Genomic DNA, 24,864 nt, shown 5'->3' on the forward strand with positions numbered 1-24,864 from the left:
ATTTATAATAAATTATAATATTCAATTTAGTATTATATAAAAAATTGTATAATTTATAGCTTATAAATTACAGTCAAAATTGGTATTCATTGAATTTTGTCATACATTTACTTGACATTATCTTACATTATATGACAGAATATTTAATTTTGTAAAACATTGTATTGTTTCAATTATAAAATAAAGTTATCTTAAGTATTAAATATATTTAATGTAATCATAAGTTAAATTASAAAATACAATAACTAATACATACATAATAAGTATTAATACAATGTTATAAATTATTATTTACTGACTAGACTGACTAAAAGTACATGAATTTACAGTATGTTTGTATTTAATATTGTATAGATTTTTATTTAAATATTTTATAGCATATAAATATACGGTATAAAAAATTTTAAATAACTAAATTATATTTATTTTTTATTTAATAATAAAAATATTTAATTATATTTTCAAGAAATGAATATAAGAAGWCATATTAAAATAAAGATAATTATAAATATATATCAATTAATAACTAATTTATTGTATAAAATATTTTCGTTTATGTCATTATATACAATATTAAACAGATATATTTTATACTAATTTTATTTTAGATTAAATTTTGTACAGAAAATATACAAAATTATTTATTCAAAGTTATTAAAAAATACTATTAAAAAAATTCGGTGAGTTTAGTACTAACTAATGTCTTTAATTGAATATTTATTACTGTTTTTAATACTCTATTATCACAAATATAATAACAATACATTAGTTATATTATTTTAAATTATATAAAATTCAGTACATATACAGTATATTAACGTAAAATATTGTATAAAATGTATAATCATCAATATAATTAAAATTGTCACACATTTGTGTCCCAAAAAAATCACATGTCATTAAAACATTTGATAACAATATTAATTTATTTGTCTTAAAAAATGTGTACTCAAATACTTTCAATAGCATGTGTGCAATATTGAACTAAAGTGATACTTTCATATGATTTTTTTATAATTAATATCTAATCACATTTTTAGTTTTGTCCAATTGTTGACTTTAGATCATATGTTAAAGTAGTGTTTTTCTAAACTGTATATGATTTTTATTAATAAATATATTATACAATAATTTTAATACTTTTTAATGTCTAATATAATGTTTAATATTAATTTTATTTTCAATTATAATTTCTTCAATGTCTAAATTAGTTGTAATATATCTTTAGCTATAAAAATATATAATATGAATCTGCTGTTTATAAATATGTGGTTAATTAAAAATATGTAATCATTGRATATAATGATTTTCAGCTGAGAAATATCAAAATGATTGCAAATATTGTCAATTCATTAGGAATTTAATCTTCAATAAAACAATTTGCAAAATTTGCTTTAAATTTTTTTAATATGTTTTTAAAAAATGTCAATCAATTTCATTGCTTAAATAACTTTGACAAACCTAGAGATAAAAAATAGATAGTTTAAACAATTTTTTACTTTTTCTGTATAGACAGCAAATATTTTTATTAAAAAATGATTTATTAATATATYGTTAGTTTATTTYATTGGGTTAGGTTATTCAATGGAGGAATTGATTGTTTTATTTATTGAAAACAATAAATTGTAGATAAGTGTTATTACAAAACATAAAAAACATATATATATATATATATATATATATATATATATATATATATATATATATTTGTTATGATTTTATATTGCAATGCTATAATTTAAAACATTATATATATATATGTATATTATTGCTAGTTTGATTAATATATTAATAGATATATTAAATAAAATAGTAATATTTTAATTAGTTCATAAATATTCTAGTTTTTTCATATATATTTATTTCTGTTTTCAGTTATCCAGTATTTTTTTTAATATAAATTAATTTATTTAAAATTATTTATATAGCAATTTTGCCAACAGTTTAGTCTTACATAATTTATCACATCTAACTCACTCCTAATCCATATAAATTATATATAATAAAAATTAAAAAATTATACAAAAGTGTTGTATTGTATTATATTTTATAATTAATTAAGTCTTATAATTTGCTTATTATAACAAAATATAGTTTAATATTAATAAATATGCAAAAATKTATTATAAAATCTTATTTAGTCTTTAGTACACTACAGTACAGTATTTATATTGTACTCTATGTTAATAACTGATATTTACATAGTATKTAATACATACAACTTATAGTTAGCAAGCAATAAATATCAATAAATATCTACAATAGCTTAATATTTAATAGATTAGAAATTTATTAAAAAATTAATATTTTATTTCTATTGTTTATTTATACTAATATACAGTATATATACTATAAATTAGTTTATTTGGTTTATTAATTAATATAAATATTAATTTAAGTTTTAGTAAAAATCCATTTTTATTAATTATATTTATAAAGTATTTATTAATATATTACTTAACATAAAAATTAAGCGATTAAATAAATTATTTAATTAAAAAACAATATTAATTTTCAAGATTTTTGATTTGTCATTTATCATAAAATGAAAATATAATAAAAAAGGTGATATCAATGAATTAAGCAAAAGTTTTTTATTCAATTTTTTATCAAGGTAATTATTTATTATAAATGTAAATTTTAAACTTTTCTCTCAATTCAACCAATAATATGTTTTAAATCTATTCCAATAAATATTCATTGTGTGTATAAAACCTATTTTATCAATGAAAATGAGGCAAATATAATAACATTTAGTTTTGTTTGTGTAAAATATATTTGTCATTCATATAGTGTGTCAAATACATAAAATCTATACATAAACTGGAAAAATAGATCATAAAAATGTTGAGATCAATGACTTTATTATTATTTAGGATTTTTCTATAGTTTAGTTGCTTTTTTAATAATGATTTACATTGACTTTTAATATTTGTATAATATTGTGATTTGTGAATACAATATCATAATGAAAATCAAAATATTGTTTGAACCTAATGGTTGACTGAACTCATTGGGGAGTTTTACCACAAAATTATAAAAAATACAATTTCACTGTTTGAATACAGACGTATTAATAAAATATCAAAAATCATTTTTTAATATTTAACTTTTTATACTAAAGCCTTGAGACAAGAGTTAATTTATTTTTGAAATTTTATATTATTTATGTGTAAATGTATTTATAATAGAAATATATTAAATTATAACTACATAAAAATCAAGGGTATATAATAGTGTATATATGTATATCAAACTATACAGTATATTATATTTCAGGAATATTACTATTTTATATTATTTTCTCTAATAAATGATTGATTTTTATTTGATTTGTATATACAGTATATCTGTTATAACTTACACATAAGTTAACTATTTTTATGAGAGTGTTGCCAGACATTTAGTTATCAGATAATGTCTYTWAATACTAAATAAGTTATTGTCCAATAAATTATTGGATAATTATTGTTGCTAATAGTCATACATAGAAACAGTTATTTTTATATTAAGTATTAATAATATATTTAGTTGATTTTAAAATTGTTTTTAAGCATTTAATTTGAGACCTTTAAAATGATAAACAAGATATCATTTTATAATGCCTTAAAATATTATCAATATATATTTTATTTTTTAATATTTTGGTTTAACTATTGTAAATTATTAATATAATAAGCAATATATATATATATATATATATATATATATATATATATATATTATTTAAAATTGTTTAAAAGTTTTAGCAGTATTACTGTAATAATTAATGAATTATTCAATGAATAACTTTTTATATTGCATATAATCGATGCCTTTTGCGACAAAATGATTGGGAAAATACTTGTTCGCAAAATTTGCTGACTTTATTAAAAGTTCAATAAATAATACATTGAACGATAAATAGTATAAATTATTAAGATATAATCAAATTATTAAAAATATAATAATTATATTAATAAATTAATATTAACTTTATCTATAAATATAACATTACACAATTATACAGATAAAAAATACTAAAATACTGTATATGTATAGAGTAAAAATTAATGACTAAATTGGTTATAATTTTGGCTATTATATTTTCTATTAAATAATTTTTTAAAAATAATTAAATCAATTTTATACTCATTTAAAAGCAAATYTAAACTTTGAAACGTGCAAAATGCAAATACAAAAAATATATTTACATTGATATGTAAAAATCAATAGTTTTTGATAGTTTTTATAAAAGCAATAAAAATATATAGTAATTCATTCAAATTTTATATAATGAATATAAAAATCATTGAATTAAATCATTAATATTTGTTAAACAAAATGTATTTTGAGGTTAAACTCAAACATTATGCCATTGAGTTTGAGACTGAATCAAGTGTTTAAACAAACTTTTACTTTTAACAATAAATTGGTTTAAATATCAATAAATAAGAGAATTTTATACATATTTTGGTCAATTGTCAGCTTATATTTGAAAATAACAAAAAAAGTATTTTGAAGTGTCTAAACCAGGGTTGGAAAATACAAGGTTTTGAATTTTGACTTTGTATTATATAATTTTTWAAATAATTTATATTATGTTAAAAAATTAATTAAAAATATTTAGTAAAAATATAATTGCTAGAAAATGCATTATTGTTATAATAATCGTTGTTTTTAAATAATAATGAAATAATTTTAAATAAGAAATATAAATTCTATAAAAAATAATATTAAATCTATATTTATTATAAAACATGAGYTAATTTGCTTATATCAATGTTTTTAACACTATGTAGCGCTAAATTTGAAATTTGAAAAATTGGTCATGTATTATACTGTATTATAAGCTTTGTATTATACAAATATTTTGTCTCTGCCAACACTGGTTTAAACATAATTGCATTAAATGTTTAGTTTAAGTTTATATATGAGTTCTATGACTTTGAAGCATAAATCTGAATATTTATTTACATTATTTTTATATTTATTTATCCATTTATATTTAAATATACAATTTGTTTTTCCTGCTAAAATTAATAAATACTATTTTATTATTGTATATATTTAAAAATAAGTATAAATACTGTACTTAATTATACTAATAATCTGTTAACTTAAATAATGGATATATATATAAATTTATGTACAATTGTAATAACATATTAAGGTAATAGAAAACTAAAAAAATTGAATAAAGTTATAATGTTTACCATGTTTTTACAGACATCACCTAACTTTAAACAAGTGATAAAACCATTTTTATTGATGAGACCTTAAGTGGTTTTGACATAAAAACCGGTAAAATAAGTGCCGGTAAGGAAATTGCACTTAATTTATAAAATACATGCATTTATTATATATTTAATGTCAATAATGGAAATTAACCATGCTCATAATCATGTTTTATATATCTGACATGTCTATTTTTAACATCAAATATATAGTATTAATATTTAAATTATCAAACAGCAAAACATTGTCTACATTTTATTAAATGTATTAATATTGAGAGTTAAGTGCATTACATATACAAACCAAACAACTCCTATTAGAGAAGTACAGAAATTGTGTTTAAATGTCTACTAATAATAGAGACAAATGAGAGCTAACCTAAAATTTTTGAACCAACACTCCCTTCAATGTATGTGTAGAGATGGGTTAGGGATGGGATGGGATGGAAGGGTCTGATGTAAAATAAACTAATAAACTGTTCACATATTGGATGTGTGCCCAAGGATTTAGTTAAAGGCAACAAAAATATTTGTTTTAAATGAAAAACAATTTTTTGGCCAACAATTTACGTGACGGCAGACATTGCAATGTGTCAGATACTGTCAATTGTCACACCACTTGTCTATTATCACCAATAAAACTATGAAAATTGATACTTAATTAATAAATAAATATTTGATTATTGCAATTACTATATGTCCTAAATGAACGTAAAAAATGCACTGAAAAAATTGCAGTGTTGTTGTTATGTTTACAATCACTACAAGTAATTGCGAAAATAATACAAAATTTTAATTCATTTAATATTAGATTAAAATAATCGATAATTTTTTAAATAAATATATTGATAATGTTATCAAAAAATATTGGATTTAATATAATAGGGAAAAAAGATGTTTCCTTTTATATGCAAAATAACTAATCTTTATTTGAGAATTCAGAGCAAAAAATGTCATTTTTTTAAATATAATACAAAAAGAGATATATGTAGTAAATATGACATAAAAAAATAATTAACAATTTTGTACAAAAAGTTTTTCTATACAAACAAATTCATTGAATTATTTCCTTAAGTCACGAAAGTTTGTGTGAATTTAAAGAGTTTTTTCTTTTGCCGAAGATTTTTGTCGTCCAATGGGTTTTTACATTAGATGTTTGCTTATTAGTCTTTGTTTGGTTGTTATCATTGGTCTGTTGACTGCCACTGGAATTACTGATATAATGAATAACTTTTCGGATGATTTCAATGCTATCAGAACTGGTGTCCGAACCCGAAGAGTTGGACGTCGATCGATGTCTTTCAGTGTTCACCCGATTTATCTGAGTTTCGTTGACACTCTTGCTGTGAACTCGTCGGGGATTTCGTTGCTGTTGTAGTTTGTGTTGTAATAAACCAATGGTTATACTATTGCTTTGTTGTCTCTGAAGACGGTGTACACCATTTGACTCTTCATTTGTATTGCTTTTGGTGACAATCGGCTTATTCTTTGGCGGAGATTTTGAGTATATATCGTAATCCTTTTTGACGACCGGAACCATAAAAGCCATTATTGTCTGAATGTCTTCGTATAGAAAATATCACCAAAAATATTGTCAACTCTTGACTTTTCTTTTTCTTCCTATTCTTCGTTTTCTTGAATCAATTTGTTTTTGTCGTAAATTTCAATGAATCGACTGATTTATCAATCATTCAATTCAAACGACTTGCAGTCCATACAAAACACGACGACTTCTTTTGTAATTCAAATCGACTTTTCAATTGATTTAATAAATATTTTAAACAACTTTTATATCAATATTATAAAAATTGTATAATAAATCACAAAAATAACTATTGTATATAAAAAAAGTTTAGTCAATATTTATAATTATTTTTACAAAAAATTATGAACTAAAAGTAAAACTTAAATAAAACACTTTAAGAATATGTTTTGAAAACTTTTTCTAATGAGTCGGCGTTTGCAATATACCGGTGCTCTTTATATACACTCGTTATAGTGATCGGGGAGGGACTGGCATTCATATGATCTGATCGTTAAGACACACAAACCACGTGATGCAACTGTAGCTCAATGTACGGGTGCACTCATAATCATCACCAGTAGAGGTAGACTTCCTTTCCCACCGAATTGATAATCACTATAACWAACAAATAATCTCAATATATATTTGAAAAATATTTACTAATCTTTTACTTTGAGGTTCATCTGCAGCACAAAACACTTAAATCATATCATTTAGTTTACACATTATTTATTATTTATTTGTTTGATTTTTAGTTGTCATTGAATTGGTTCCAATAAATAGTCATTTAATTGATAATTATTTTTTATATTTCTAAAAAATGTCTTTTAATGGCAATTGATTTGTTGACTTAGTATATGTGTGTCTGAGATAAGATCTGAAGTGACGCACGGGATGTAAGTGGTCTCCAATTGATCGCAAAGAAACAAACAATCGGATCAATTGATTTCCAATTGGATCACTTGATGCACAATCAGTGATGGTATGGCAATCATCTTCATAGTTGAACTTTGAGACCAAGTCCTCATACGTGACAAAAAATAATTCAATTTCTTCTAATAAGTTATAGACAGTGACTCTCCAAAGTATTTTTTGCACAACCAATGAATTAAATGATGAAATATCAGTGCAATCAATATGTGCCGAGAAATAACTTATGATTATTAAAAGTAAATGTAATGAATTTTTATGCTAATAACTCACTGTTTTTTTATTATCGATTATATATATTGTAATAATTATATGTTTTTTCATTGCCATAGTATAAGCAAAAACAACACAAATATCTGTATTCAAGAATCTCTGAATCAATTCTCTAMTGWTTTTTTACTTAAATGCACTATTAGTTTACTAATAATGTACTAATTAGAGACAAATTTAGATTTGAATTTTATAAATAATTAATTGATTAATAAAAATCACATTCAGTACAATWCATATGACATTGTTTTATCAAATTATTGTTTTTTTTAATTCATAATAATTCTGATATTTTTCTAGAAAAACTGTTTTCCTAAAGTTATTGTCACCGTAAATGAGAAAATGTTATTATGTGTAACAAATATTGACGATTATATTGTTTAATTATTTGAGCGCACATGTAGTTGTAGTGTCAAAACAACTGTATTAATCAATAATTTTTTAGCTAAAATAGACATCTCAAATGAAATACATGTTTTTTCGGGACAATTATTAAACGGAAATTTTATATATTAATAATTGACTAAATAATAATCTGTAATTTTTGAAAATTTAATTTTAATTTATTTGGATTARTCTTATATTATAAATAAATATTTAAAAATAAAAAATCATTTTATCGACTGATAGTATTACCATAAAAATTGCATTTACATTGCGTTACATTACATTCACGATATTTAGTTTCCAAGTACAGTACTTTATATAACATATCAACTAATCAAACATTTTAAAATAGCTTTAAATGATAAAAAGTATAGTAGTTTTTTTGTTTGTTTAAATTTAGATTAAAGTTTTTAAAAGTTTTAAATTTAATAAAAAAAATTAACCCAAAAAAGTATTTCATTTCCCGTTTCTTGGATTACACGATAGTTTTTTACCGATACATAAAACTATTGTTTTTTTATTGTTGTTGAAAATTGATGCTAAAGTTTGTCAGTCAAGTGTCTGTATGTTTATAATATCCGCAATCTTTTGTGCTATGAATGTGTGCTTTTGTTTATTTATTTATATGTAATATACGTTACAATAGTAATAAAAACCTAAAACAATATATTGTTTTGCAGATGTAATGCATAGTTTTGACAATACTATGGGATAACAAATGGTATTGTTTTTGTGTCTCTTTTTTCTGCAGCTAATTATACAACACTTGTGACCGCATGTCTGTAACGCAAGAATTTAGTCGATATATAAAAATAGCATTTGATTTCATATACATTGATAATACCTCTGTATTAGATTTGCATGCATTTCGTTGTTACTATAAATGCTATAAATGTTATGCAAAAAAATCTAATTATTTTTTATACAATTTCGGCGCCAGTATGCTGTTTATGCCATACCCGACATCACTATTAATAAACTATACATTTACTGTATTACTATTACAATAATACTCACTATTTAATTATAGCAATTATGTTACACTATTGTTTTATTGAAATTTAATTATTAATAGTCAGAAATAATAGTCTAATTTTTTTGTATTTTTATTTAATGCAATTGAAATGCAATTTTGTCAGCAAAATCTAATTTACTAATAGCAAAATCCATATTATTTTTTATTATATTTATTTGAAATCATGTGAAATATAATTTATAATTTCAATGTCAGTCTAATCAGGGTGTTTTTATTATYATAATAGTTAGTTGTTATAAAAGTTGTTATTGCAAAATATAAATAACATTTACATTATATTCAATATAAGATATTTATTGAATAGAAACYTCTAATAATTATAGAATATTGACTTTTATWAATTTTCTATGATATTCTAAAAAAMTACATTTACTAATATWRTTTTTTTGCATAACTATATTTTATTATATAAATCTATTATATTAATATACAGTATTTTATAAAAGATAAGATTAACATTTTTATTSTAAGTGAATAGAGCTATAATACAGTATAAGTTATAACTTATAAGTAAGTTTTTATTATAAGCTAATTTGTATTGTGATAAATAGATCGTTTATTTTATTTGAGTAAGTTTATTTAATAACTTATAAAGATAAAGATTAATTTTTATATAAATTWCATATAATATTATTTATTTATATAGTAAATAAATATTTATATAATTTAATTTAGTCTAACTATTTTTTAGATAAGTTAATTCACGTTTTTTGAAAATATTTATTACTTATAAACCCTTTATTTATGAAAAGCCAATATTGTAATCATTTTTTAGAAATCTAKAAAAAATAGTMATATTTTTAATAGAAAATTCTAGTGGAAATTATATAAATTATTTATATTTTTGCCAACTAATATTTTTTTAATAAGGCATTGTAGTAATTGTAGTTTTGTTTATATTATTATTATAGATTTTTTAAAGATAAAAACTTAATTATTATTGTATTTATATTTCTTACAAATTTTCTTCACACATAAAATTTTTAAGTTATTTTAGCAATATCATTTTTGAATTAATATTAAAATAATKATCATATAATTAGGTTTACAATGTTTACTGTCGCAACTGATAAAAAATAGACAAAATTTGTTAAATCATTATTTGTATCAATCAATAAATTAAAAAAATAAAGTATAAAGAAGTTTTCAATTTAATTCAATGTCAAATTATGTTAAAATAACAATACTATTTATTTATTTTTTAAAAAGGGKTTTATTATTCTATTATAATAAATATTATTTTAATTAATTATTGATTTTATTTTGTATAATGAAAATGTTGAACAAAAGCCAATATTAAACACTTAATAGTTTTTTAAATCTACTTTTATATACTAATAGAAAAACATAATGTTTTCAAAATTTATTTATTAATAGTAAAGAATTGGAGTCTAAATGTTGTTATGAGTTAATTATACTATAAATTATTTGTGATCTAAAACAAGTGCCAATTGTATTACATCTACTCTATAACGGCGACAGTGTTTATATTTAATGTTTATATTGTATGACATTTGCATTACACTTCATAATATARWAGATTTATTTCATTTACTTAAGTAATAACTATAATTGACACAAACAACTAAACTAAAACAAAATATAATACTGTGTGTGCAATAATAACAAATGAAAATCATTAAAATATATTGTATTAATTCATAATAGAAAAAAATAATTATTTTGTTATATATGTATATACAATGTATGTTATATATTATACATACATGAATTTTTATTTTTTAATAATTAATACATTATTAAGTTATATATACAGTAGTTACAAATAATTCTAGCCATATTATTATTGTATTTTTTTAAATAAGTAATGTGATTAAATATTATTATTTGTAATTATTGTAAAAAATTTCACCTAAATATATAACTTAATTAGTAGTAAAATAATTGGAAGTCTATAAAAAATATTTACATAGATTTGTTGGCTATTAATCAACGATTGCATGAGAAAATGATATGAAAAAAATTGTTATTAATTGATATCAAATAAATTACTAGTTTTATATAATCAATTTAATAAATTGTTTTATTTACTCCTAAAAAATATAATCATTCATATAATATTATTGAATATAAATATATCTCAATCAATATCCTTATGATTAGTCACATTAACTTTAAATTTATACACATTTAGTATTTAATAATTATTTTATCATTTATTTTACGATAAACTTTCAAACAAACAACTTTTATCAGCAAATTATGAGTATTTTCTAAAAGTAATCACTAAATGTTAAATTAAAAAAATATTACTATAAAATATATAATTGTCTAAAAAATATTACTTATTAATTTAATTATTGTAAAACTAACTAAAATTGTATTACTAATTATTTGATTAATTTTATTTAAATTTCATTAACAGATTAACTTAAATTTTAAAAAATTTAAGAATTAAAATTTAAAAAAACAAAAAAAAATATTTAAGTTTATAATCCTATAAAAGTTAATTAAACTAAGTCTAAATTATTATTATAGTGATTTATCTAATTTAATTAATATTAATTGATAAAGTAAAAATTGTTTTATAATGCTGATTTATAAAAAATAATGATTTGGGGTTACAATTTATAAATTATATTATTTCTATTATAGATATGAAAACATTAATAAAAGTTTACGTTTAAAGTTTTTCAAATAAATTTTAATAATTAATTATTAAATATATATTTATTTTGTAGATTAGAATTATTTTATAAAAATAATTTGCATATTTTTCGCAATATTGCAAAAATTCTATTAAAGTAATAAATTTTTTAATTAATAAATTAAATATTTTGTTAACTTTTTTTATATTTCATTGCTTWAAATTAAATGCTAAATAAAAGTATTATAAATATCATTATTATAGGATCTATTATATAGATTAACTAAAAAATAAAAATATTTAAATAAGTTTAATTATACAATTWAAAAATAATAAAAAATTTTAATTGTATACTATTAAATTGTTATATTAATCATTTAGTTAATTTCAATCTAATGAATGACTAATTAATCGGAAGTCATTTACATGTAATGTAATCTAATATGAATGTAATGTTTTTGTTATGAGAATTTTGCATTAAATAATTGCATTCAAAATAATAATTATTAAGTCATAAGATTTTATGATTTTTATTGATAACGTTCAAAAATTATTTTAAAAAATAATAAAAAAATTTCTTTTACATAATATATATTATTATTAATTATCTCATTTAGATTAWACAGTATTTTAAACTTTRWATATTTAAAAAAACATTTTAAAAAATAATATTATTATTACAAAATAAATATACAATTATTGCATATATCTCGTAACCCTCGCACCCAAAGCTAATTAATGGTAAAATATAAACAGTTCTGAATATATATCAATTGACCGCTAAGTTAGCAAAAATGAGAACTTTCTGAAAGTTTCTAAAAGAAATTTCTGTATATGGGATGCCCATGTTAATTTTAATTGCAATTATTAATATTTGTTATCATATTTTATAATATTTTTTGTTAAAATATATAATTAGTATTAATTATTTTCAAATAATAACTATCTGATAACAATAGATTATTATTTCAAATAATAACTATTGATATTATTATTAGTATTTTAATTAAAATTGTAAATTAAAAATTTATCTATTTAATTATATTAAACTTAAAATTTAATTGAATGATGAGTAAAATTTTACAAAAAAAATATAATTATTATATTATTAGATATATAGTGATTCAGTTTGTATAGTAGTGTAATACACATTATACCCGTATCGTCTCATTAATAGAGTATTAAAGTATTATATATGTGGATCCCATACTTAATAGTAAGTATAATTTCTATAGAAATTTATTATTAAGAAATTTACTAGAACTTTTCTCATTGAAATTTATTAGAAATTTTTATTTGCCATTCTCTACCGCTAATACAGTACAGTTCAGTGTAATATAAATCAATCAATAAAAGTATTATATTATAAAAGTGGTATCATTTTCCAAAACACGTGTCAAAAATATATCACTTGTTATTGCGGTTAATAAAATTTGGCTCAAACTAAGTGATTAAATCGCATAAATTTTTTWAAGAGTAAGTGATATTTACATTATGAGAGTGAGTGAGTGTTATTTTAATTAGCCAGTTTAGTTTTTTGTATATTATTTATAAATGATACACTATATACTATATAGTATTATAATTTAAAATAATGACATTTTGTAAACTTTGTATTTCAAAATAGATTATATAATTTATTGGAATAATATTTATTGCAAATGTAATATATTTTTATAGGAATTCTATTGATATTATTATTATTATTGAAAATTATGTGCAAAACAAAAATTGGGGACAATTTATATTAACTTTTGATTGACTTTTCTATGACCCAAATAATGTGTCAAATCTAAGTTGAATATATCATATTATATTATATATTAACATTAATACTGTATGTATTGATATAAATTTACTAAATACTAAATTATATTTGCGATTTCTCTTCAAAAAAATGTTATTTAAAAAATARAAATCATTGAAAATAGAAATCATTATTGAATTTTAATTTATCACTAATTTAGATATTGAATTTCAATAATTATAATTTATAAAAACAAATAAAATAATTGTTATAACTTATTACTATTGATTTAAAGTAATATAAAATATCAAAGTCACACTAATTATCAGTATTTATGTATTTTTTAGACATAATTTGGTCCAGACTTATGTCCTTCTGGTTTGAGTACTAAAAGAAATTTAATTCATGTTATCAAATGAATGTCTTAGTATTCAATGGTAACCATTATATATTGATATAAATTATAACTTTATATGGATTTAAAAGTTATATAAAAAATTTTAAGACAACAAAAACTACTGAAATTTTGATTTAAATTKATTTTCAATATATATACCGTATGTACAGTATATGCATAATATATATACAATTGTGAATTGTTTTTTATTGAATGAAAAATCATAAGACATTTAGATGATAGTAAAGACCATAAATTGAAAGACTTGTAATGATTTCTATGAAGATATTGATATCCTTACACACCGTTTATATATTGATATATTGTATACATATGTCTACAATACGATCAAATGTATAAAATATATTGTAGACAGCCTTAATAAAAAACTATAAAACAATGCTATGATATTAATTTCATCGACAAAATCATAAAATTAGTTAATTATCAAAAAAAAGTTAATTATCAAAAAAAGTTAATAAACCTAATATATTAAATATATAATTAATAATATAATAAAACCTTAAATACAAAGCAATTGACAACATTTATTTGATTACATTAACAATAATAAAATATAGATAATAAGACATTTACTTTTGTGTGACATTTTTGATTTATTTAAATTAATTACATTAAATTTATATTATTTATATTTAATATTATTATTATATATATAATATAAATATACAATATTATAAAAATAATTTATATAATCAATATTGATATATTTAACGTTTAAATTATAATAAAGATTATTAACAAACAAAATAAATACAAATTTAAATTTGAATTTATTATTCATATATTAAAATTTTTATGATATTATGTATTTACTAATATAGAACATAATTAATATATAAAATAAATTATAAATTATTAAACTAAAATGTATAAAATTTGAAAATAAATGCAAACATAATTAATACAATCACATGCTTATATAAACTTTAATTATATTTTCATTTTTGATTGAGTTGAGTATTACTTAATGTAAAATTAAAAAATGTCTAAATAAAGTAATATATTAAATAAGTTGTCATAAAATATTCCCATTAATTATATAATGATTTATCGTCATTTTTATAAGCTCTTACAGGTTCTCACTTAAAAACATTATTTTTCATTATAAAACTAATTAAATTATGTTCAAAACAATTATATTAATATTATACATAGTGTACAAAAATATGCACATAATTATGAGGTATTATATGATAATATGTTTATAAATGATTTTCTAATATAAATTTAATAATATTGTAGAAACAAAATATTAAAAAAATTAAAACACGAATTATATTATCAAATAAATAATTTCCTACAATTATGATAGAAACTTTAAGTTATATTATTAAAAATTAATTTTCATTAATTGCAATATAATAATCATAAAAAATAAATAGACATTAATGAGATTCCAATTTTATGATATAAATTAAATAAATTTATATATACACTCATATACAATATATAAGTATAGATACAGTATATAAGTAATATAATTATTAAAAAATAATATATATTCATACATGTTGTTCATAATTGTTAATTCTTATAGTTTTGACAATAGATATACAGTATATTACTAACAATAATGAGACTAATATTTTGATAATAAAATATAACTATAATTAGAGAGTAAAGGATAGATGAATATTTGATTTAACAGAATATATATATATTTTTTAGAGAACATCCTCATCACTAGGTTTACGACTGACCATCCCGTAGGAGGCCTTATAGTCTTTAACTGATCCATTGATACCCTTGTGATGAGATTTTGTTGAATGACTATTGGATGTAACATAAGTGGTAGTCGTGGAAAAGCTAATACATGAGCCCCTATCAGTCCTATCCCTTTCTCCTCGTGTCCGATAAAGCTTAACGTTGTCACCATTTCTGAGCGATCGGAACGCATACGCACTCCTGTGTCCAGTGGCCGGGTATTCGCCACCTCTTAGGGTTCGCCTTAGTTTAAAGCGCTCGAAGTGATGGCGAACAGAGTTTCTCACCTAAAGATTTGAAGAACAATACAAATATATTGTTATAAATTATATTATAAATAGTTTTCAACAATAATTAAAAAAATACAATAATACCTCTCCATTACAAAAGCAGTAAAGCACAGCAACAGTGAAGCCCTGCATATATATATTGAACAGTCAATTGAATTCAATTAAATATTATATTTTTTATATCTGATGTATGGCTACTCACTTGTGTGGACACAAGTAATGCTTGAAGATAATGAAAAATAACTTTAGCTGTTCTGTGAGTTGGAGTCACCAAAACCAACATATATGCCACTCCTAGTAATGGTGTCAACACGAGTAAGGCTTTGGCCGCYTTTCTAATATTGTCGTCGAAATAAATTTTTAAAAAGATTTAAATAAATAAACACTTTATGTATGCTTTATTTGATTTGATTGACAACTACTTTTTTTTATTATATAATAAATATAAATTGTAATACAAACCGATATTGTTTGGACTCAGCTGATGTAGCCGCTCTCAGTTTGGTTATCAATACCCACATGATTTTGCCCAAGAAAAATATATTTACCTTTATTATTAGACAGAAAAAATACATTACAATTATCTTAGATATATATATATATATATATATATTAGACAATATAAAATATATTGGACTAATATGTTTTATTATTCAATCAAATAGATATTTATATAAATAAATGACTAAAATAAATAAATATGTGATATAATACCAATAAGACAAGTAGTACTGGACATATAAAAATATAATCAAAGTAGTCCTTGAGTTGCCACGGACAGCTGACATACATATATATTGGCACAACATATATGTCATATATATATAAAAAAAAGATAAAAGATTATACGGTTAGACAGGTCATGACAATAGGGTTTAATATATGTGCGGACAATCCAAATGCCATTAATAATGCATTTGTCAACAATCTTAGACAACGGATTGTTGAATATATAACAATAGATTCACTTCAACTACACTAACAAATACAACAACAACAACAAAACCCCTAAATAATTTGAAACCTTATATTATATTATATATATTATATTTTTTGAATCAAGTGCTTCGCCACACATTGGGTGCGATATATGAATAAATTATTTATAGTAAATAAGGAAAAATAGTAAATGTCTAACAAATAAATATATAAATACATACCCTGCCGGACCATTTGGGTCACTTTGAGTGAAATAATACTTGACAGGTGCCCAAACAATTACCACTAGTGCTGGCAAACCTGAAAAAATAAAATTAATTTTTAAAGTTTATTTTGATTATTTTGTCTATTGACATAAGAATAATAATATTGAATCAATTTGTTATTATAATTTACTGTAAATAGTCAATATATATGGTAATAACATAAAATAAATTTAAATTTATATATTTKAAATTTCTATTGAAATTAAATTATATTTACTGTTCAGTAATTATAGTAAAATACTAATATTAAATAACAAAAAAATATATAAAAATGAATGATTACCCCAACCAATAAAGGCGTATAAGTGGACTTTGACTAACTCTATGGAGAATGTCTTGACCACCAAAATGTAAAGATAGAGACCCTCGACGAACATCCAGAAAAAGTTGGTTCCCATTAAATATGTTAATAGTATGACAAGCGTACAGGCAGACTGACCACATCAGATAAACCACACACATAGATAAAGAGAGAGAGAGAGAGAGAGAGAGAGAGAGAGAGAGAGAGAGAGAGAGCCATCCAAACAATATAAGAGATAAAAAATGGACAACAAATTTAGATTTCATCAAAAAAATTGTGCATTGCTTAGCAATATAAACTTTATTTACTTTGTTTGAAACGTTTGACAAGGGATTTGAATGCAATCTATCAGTGATGATCCAACAAATGGCAATGAGCCTGATTTATAACATTTATATATATAAATATATATATATATATATACAGTATATACCAATAATTTATATATGTCGACAAAAACACATGCATCAATTTTTTAATGTTTAGATAAGCAATTCATTGTCACAATAAAAATAAAACTTACATATATGTGATCATTAGATTTGTATGAATTGTATTACGAACACAACGTAAATCTCTGTATTTTTTATTTGAAGACAAATAATAACATAAATTATCATTTATAAAAACATTGGTTTGTTTATGTTGTTTCGCCAAAATATACATTAAAAATAATGTTTTACTTGAAATATAAGAATATCCACAAAGCTATGGTCAGTGCTATAAGTGATATGATATAACCGGTATAATAGATAATAACCGTATCTCTGACATCCCATAAGGTCTAACAAAAACAGCAAAAATCAAAGTTTATGTAATAATAATTAGTGAAAAACAGGTAGATATTGGTAGTTATACATACATGAGGTATCTCTTGATAAACAGGTAAAGGCATACATTTACTATAGTCGGCCTTTTCAGCCCAACTGCCGTTTTCATAGCACATTCGCGAAGAATTTTCTAATAGTTTTTTAATATATATATAACAGAATATTCTTAAATTCTGTGAACTAATAATATAATCATTAAATTACTTAACAAATAGAAGACTCACGAAATATATCGTAAAGAACACCATTGAATTCGCCAAAACAGGGAATCACTGATAACTGTCCGGCCATTGTTGACGTCCAACACGACACCTGATCCCATGTTGTATTGCARTGAAGAGTATTATTTGGAATATAATCACTAAAATTTGTTTGATTATCTGTCAATAAAATTTAAAAAAATATTTTTAGTGATAAAATATTATATTATATGAAATATGAATATGTTTTAAAATTTTCAATAAATATGAATATAAATAATTTACTTAGCATAAAATATTTTTTATTAAAATATATATTTTGGCTGAATTTAAACAATATATTATATTTCTATTTATTTAGACTATAAACCACTTAATCAATTGTCAACTCGACCTAAATCTAAAATATCATATTTTTAAAAAAATTTTAGAAATATATTAGAAATATTATATTATTTATGCAATTCTCAAATTATACATATTTATGYATTAGATTAAATATGCATAGTTACATTTAATATTTAATTTATTAAAATAAATCATATATAAGTTATATATTAAATGTGTAATTAAAGTTATTATTTATAAACATAATTTAATATACAGTACTTACTATTTTTTAACTAAAGTTATTTATTGATTTAATAAATGTATTTAGTTGTGTCATATATGATATAACAAAACAAAAAAAACTACTGTAATTAGACATAAATATAAATATATTGATACTATTGTGACATATAGTATAATTTTTTGTATAATATTAGTATAGCTTTAGGAAATGCATTAATTAACACATATATTATAGTGTTTTTACTATAAATAATTTAATCAGTGAACTAAATAAATATTAATTAATTAACACTTTATTATCATATTATATGATTCATATAAATACAGTATATTATAATGATAATTGTATAGTTGTTTTGTAGATATGTTTGATAAATGACACCACTATATATTCAATACAAGTGGATATTTCCAATGTTTATGATATTTATAGATAAATTCAGTAGTTTTTATTTAATAATTCAATAATTAATAAAACATATGTTTATAAGTTATATAATATTTACAATAAATTTTTCTAAAAATAAATAATGACTTTGCAAAAAGCTATCGAAAATTGCACATAAAATACAGCGAAAAAAAGTTAATAAAATAGCTGAAAAAATGTTAATAACTAAAAGATTAAATTATAGAAAATAGAAAAATAAAATCCTGACTTAACGTCTAATTAACTTAAATACCATCAGTTAGTTATTTATTGTCAAAAAACTTAGAAAAAARTCACACAAAAACAAAATGTTTCCTATTTTTATTGCATTCTATTAAATAAGTTATTAAACTAATAAATATCAAAATTTCTCTTACATTTTCTATGTATTAGAGATAGACTTTTTTTAGATAAAATGTCAAATTAGTTAAGGTTAATACAATTTTACTGTACATACTGTACAGGTATATATTTATATTTAAAATTTTGTTATTTGTTTTGCAATTTTAATAAATAAAATTTAAAATTATAATAAATATACCTGAGGTACTTTTAATTATATTAAATAATCAACCGTTTGTGACATTTACACAGTAAATTTATATGAAATACTAAATTATAATATACAAAAATTTTAAACAACAAATTATCTTTCTCTATAAAATTAAATAAAAAGTAAATATATATTTTTCTAATTTATGAATATTAAAAATATTTATAAATAAAGTTAACTTCAAATATCTATACAATTATTTCATTTTATTTTATATTATCTTTTCATTTATCTATAATATAGAGAGCACAATATGATATCAAATTTAGTGTATAAACAGTAATCAATGTAACAAAAGAGAGAGAGAGAGAGAGAGARAGAGAGAGAGAGAATCGATTACATGATATATAAAATTCATTAAACATGTATTTCAATGAATGAATTTATATTGATATATCAAATTAAGGCCAAGAATTTCTTTCTTTAATTCACTGTTCAAATGAATTTCAGGGATATAATGCAATATATTGGATATTAATGGTTATATGACTAATAACTATTAGTATATAACAAATTATTTACCTTTTATTTTTAGCTTTTATGCACATTAAATAAAAGCCTAAAATTAAGCAATTTTTTTAAACAGTGGCTAAGTTTGAAATTATTGATGACTGTGTTTATATAACATAATTGTGTAATACAGTTTGTACTGTACATAATGTATTAGATATGTATTTTTGTGTTTACCATCCATTTTGTTATACAGTAATGTCTATAATTTTTATATTCTGTATATATTGACAATGAATTCACACACATAAACATGTATATATTGATATATAATTAATGCAAAAATTATTGTTAACTATTATTAATAGGAAGTAATAACAGTTTATCATTAACTTAATGACAGATTAAGTGGTTTTGTTATGAGTTATCTATATAACATGCAATAATTATTAAGTGATGAAAGTGTGTGTAGAGAGAGAGAGAGAGAGAGAGAGAGAGAGAGAGAGAGAGAGCGAGAGAGGTTTCCGGACACTCATGTATGACATATGAGTTACTTTTGAGTATAAAATAATTGACACAATGATATACTACTGTTTCAGAGATCAGTGAGAAGTCAATAATTTATAAATTTTTTGCATAATATTTATTTCGTAAAATAACTGTCAAATTTGTAATATCATTACTTATCGATATCTTTTGATAACATTATGACTAGTCTTTAATAATAATGGTCACAATAATACATATTTGATAACAAACTAACAGTTTGTCTGTTAATAAAAATTGATATAAGTATTCAATTAAAAGAGCAAAAAGAGTAAAAGTCAATATAAAATAAATTGAAAGCCATTGCTAAGGGGATTGATTGGAGATTGTTTAGGGATGAAAAACGTGTGGGGAATAGTAGGCATATAAATGTTAAGTTTTAAAGTATGTCATGTGAAACGATAGGGCATTACTACATGTATTTTGTATATATTGATTTTGACAAATAAATAAAATATATCAATCCGTTTACTGTCAATAAAATACAGGAAGTTTTATAGATTAAAGATTTTACTAACAAAAATAAAAAATGCAATTTTAATCAAAAGTGATAAAATTTTATTTCACAAAATTTGGTACAAATTAACAAAACAAATAATAAATTTTTTTTATTACATAAAATACAAACTATATTAAGCGAAAAATGCTATATATTATTATTATTATTATTATTAAATTTAAGTTATCAATATTAATAATGTAATTAGTAAAACTATAATAGTTTTTCTAATTTAGTTTAAAATATTTTTAACTAAATTGAAAAACTAATATAAAATTAATTGAATTGTTATTCTAAATAAAAGAATTTAAATAAACARAATAAAGTTATTTTTAAGTAATACCAGATTTGATAATATAAATAAASTAATAATAATATAAAAATACAAATCCTTATTTTGCATATTGCCTAACAACATAAATTGATTCAATTATTATGATTTATATTATACTAGAAATMAAAATTAAAATATTTGTATATTATGTATACCAGAATATGCTAACTATTTAGCAAATGTGATAAAATTTTACATTATTTACAATACTAAACAAACTAATGTAATAAAATAAATAAAATTTATCTCAGATTTCTATAAAATGTTGTGACATTCAAATTGATTTAATAGTTTTTTTACATTTTGATTTAATTTTAAAATTAATTAAAAACTGCTTCAATGGAATATTATTATAGATATTATTGTTATTATTATTATAGATCAATTATAATTAATTTGTTACAACAATAATAAAAAATATATGCAATACTTTACTTTTAAGACTGCTGTTACAACTAACTTAAACTTAAACAAACCATTTCATTATTTTTTTATCAAATAAGATTTTTTCTACATTATAGCTCATTTAATATACAGTTGTAAATTGTTTATATAATATACTTAATAACAAATTTTCTAATATAAATTAATCACTTATACCTTGTTTTTATAAAGCATTCTCTGCAAGTATTTCTCTCAAAGTAAAGTATAAAATCGTTTTCATTAAGATATACTTTAGCATTACTTTTATAATAATTAATATTTATTAATCATTTAGATTTTAATATTTATATTGACATAAAATATTAATACAAAAATTTCAAATAATATAATAAATACAATATATGTGTAACGCATGTGCTTTACCTCATACTTTGTAAGTATGGTTTTTATTAAGTATTTGAAGTCTACTTTCTCTCAAAGTTTTGTGTTTTTGCTAACTTTAAAAGTAAAGTATAAGTAGTGTTTTTATTAAGAAATTTAGAAAATACTTTCAGAGTTTTCTTTATGAAAACAGGGTATTATGGTTAAAAATAAGTATATCCGAGATATTTAATGTAAAAGTAAATTTTGAGAAATTACTTAATACTTTCATTATAAATTTAAAATATTAAGTTTATTAATTTAAAGTATAATTAAATGTTATTACTAATGTTATACAATACAGATCTATTAATTGAAATGTTTATTTAATTAAAAATATAAAGAAGTTATCATAAATTAAAATTATATATAGATATATACAGTATTAACATTTATATTCTGTATCGTATAATCATGTAATAAGAGAAACAACTACTGTATTAWACTGTATATAATTTATTTTTGGTTTGATGTTTACAGATAAAAAAATATATTTAAATAAAACTACTTAGGATGATTCAATCTATTCAATCTAATAGATAAAATAATAAATCAAATTATATATTAGATATAATAAATTAAATGATATAATATTATATATTAGCTTATTTTGTAGATATAAAAAAATAATTCAAATGAATTTCTTATATTTTAGTATTATTTGATAATTTTTTTTATAAATATAAGATTTATTATAGCATAACTGTAAGACAATTTACTTAAGTGGACAAATAGTGTGTTTGGTATAAAAATAGTGACAAACAATAATTTTATTGATACAAAAAAATATAGCAATTTTTTTTGTTTGTAATATAACAATAATCAATTGGATAAATTGTTTTTATGCCATCAAAAGACAATCGCATGACTGGATTAATAAATATAATGTAATCCGAGTGAACTCATGTGTTATCATAAAGTAATAAATGATCAAAATTTATGTAATCAATTCAGTCAAACAATTTTGATGAACAATGAATGATATTTACTTTAATATTTATGTCAATTAATTATAGGCTCATCTATTTATATAGTAATAGTTGACAATAGGTTTTTGAATATATTTAGTTTAATATATATTTTTTACATATTTAGAAAAATTTCAACACATAATCCTGTTTTCTAATAAATCTGTCATATAATCCTATAAATTAAATAATATAAACTAATTTTTTTAGTAGAATCTGGTASTAGTATTGCTTTAATAAATTTATATGAAGTGAAAATCATTGTTTACTATTTTATTATATAAGTTAGACTCTATAACATTAAAAAAACGAAAAATAATATAATATCTTTATATTGTTAAATAAAAACGATTTACTCCTATAGTAGTTATAAACAAAAAACTATAAATAAAATACTTTATATAATATTTAATATTGATTCTACAGTATTATAACTATGAAACAAAAATATATTTTTAGAAAAATACTTTCATAAATTTATTAAATTATAAAAAATACAAATCAATTAACTAAACATTATATATAATATTATATACCAGTATAGATATATAGATATAATAAATTGATTAAAGTTTTATTTATAAATGTTTTTTAAAAATTTAAAGATTAAATATTATATCATTTGTGTAAATGATTAGAGAAAGAAAAACTTGCATTCAAACAAATATTAGACATAATTAAAACAAAAAAAATTATCAAAAGTTTTATTTTCATTAAAAAAAAGATTAGATTTTTTAAAAAATACTTGTATTTTCAATCATTGCTTACCAATTGCTGTGAGATTTGATGACAAATTATTGTAATAGCATTTGTCTTCAGACGAAGATTTGGTTAATTGAATCACATTAAGGATGTAATCGTTGCCGATATCGTCATCGGTTATCAAACTATTTGTTATATTAGTGGTCATAACTAACCTAACTTTCTTTCTCTCTCTCTCTTTCACTCTCTCTCTTTCTTTCTCTCTTTCTCTCTAAATGTTTTAGAGCATCAATTACTGTACTGTCCTTCTGCTACCAGTGCTGTGGTGACTGRCATTC

At 20.3% G+C, this 24,864-nt stretch overlaps 2 protein-coding genes across 2 annotated transcripts in view; both read right to left on the reverse strand.

The window, feature by feature from the left end:
- Window positions 1-24,864, reverse strand: part of LOC128966074 (sterol regulatory element-binding protein cleavage-activating protein-like) — a 161,660-nt gene that overhangs the window by 50,540 nt on the left and 86,256 nt on the right. The gene's annotated exons all lie outside the window — the stretch shown is intronic.
- On the reverse strand, window positions 15,805-24,864 carry LOC128965111 (diuretic hormone receptor-like). Its single transcript, XM_054311768.1, has 13 exons — window positions 24,593-24,864; window positions 18,695-18,850; window positions 18,503-18,600; window positions 18,324-18,424; window positions 18,164-18,217; window positions 17,949-18,018; window positions 17,623-17,773; window positions 17,295-17,373; window positions 16,849-16,915; window positions 16,597-16,682; window positions 16,337-16,469; window positions 16,219-16,260; window positions 15,805-16,131 (listed from the first exon to the last, which is right to left on the reverse strand). The coding sequence occupies exons 1-13, from the start codon at window positions 24,732-24,734 to the stop codon at window positions 15,805-15,807; spliced, it is 1,506 nt and encodes a 501-aa protein (XP_054167743.1). The 5' UTR covers window positions 24,735-24,864.

This window comes from Oppia nitens, unplaced genomic scaffold (assembly GCF_028296485.1).
Source record: "Oppia nitens isolate AA-2021 unplaced genomic scaffold, nextdenovo-longstitch-racon4-pilon3 scaffold10_pilon_pilon_pilon, whole genome shotgun sequence".
NCBI lineage: Eukaryota > Metazoa > Arthropoda > Arachnida > Sarcoptiformes > Oppiidae > Oppia > Oppia nitens.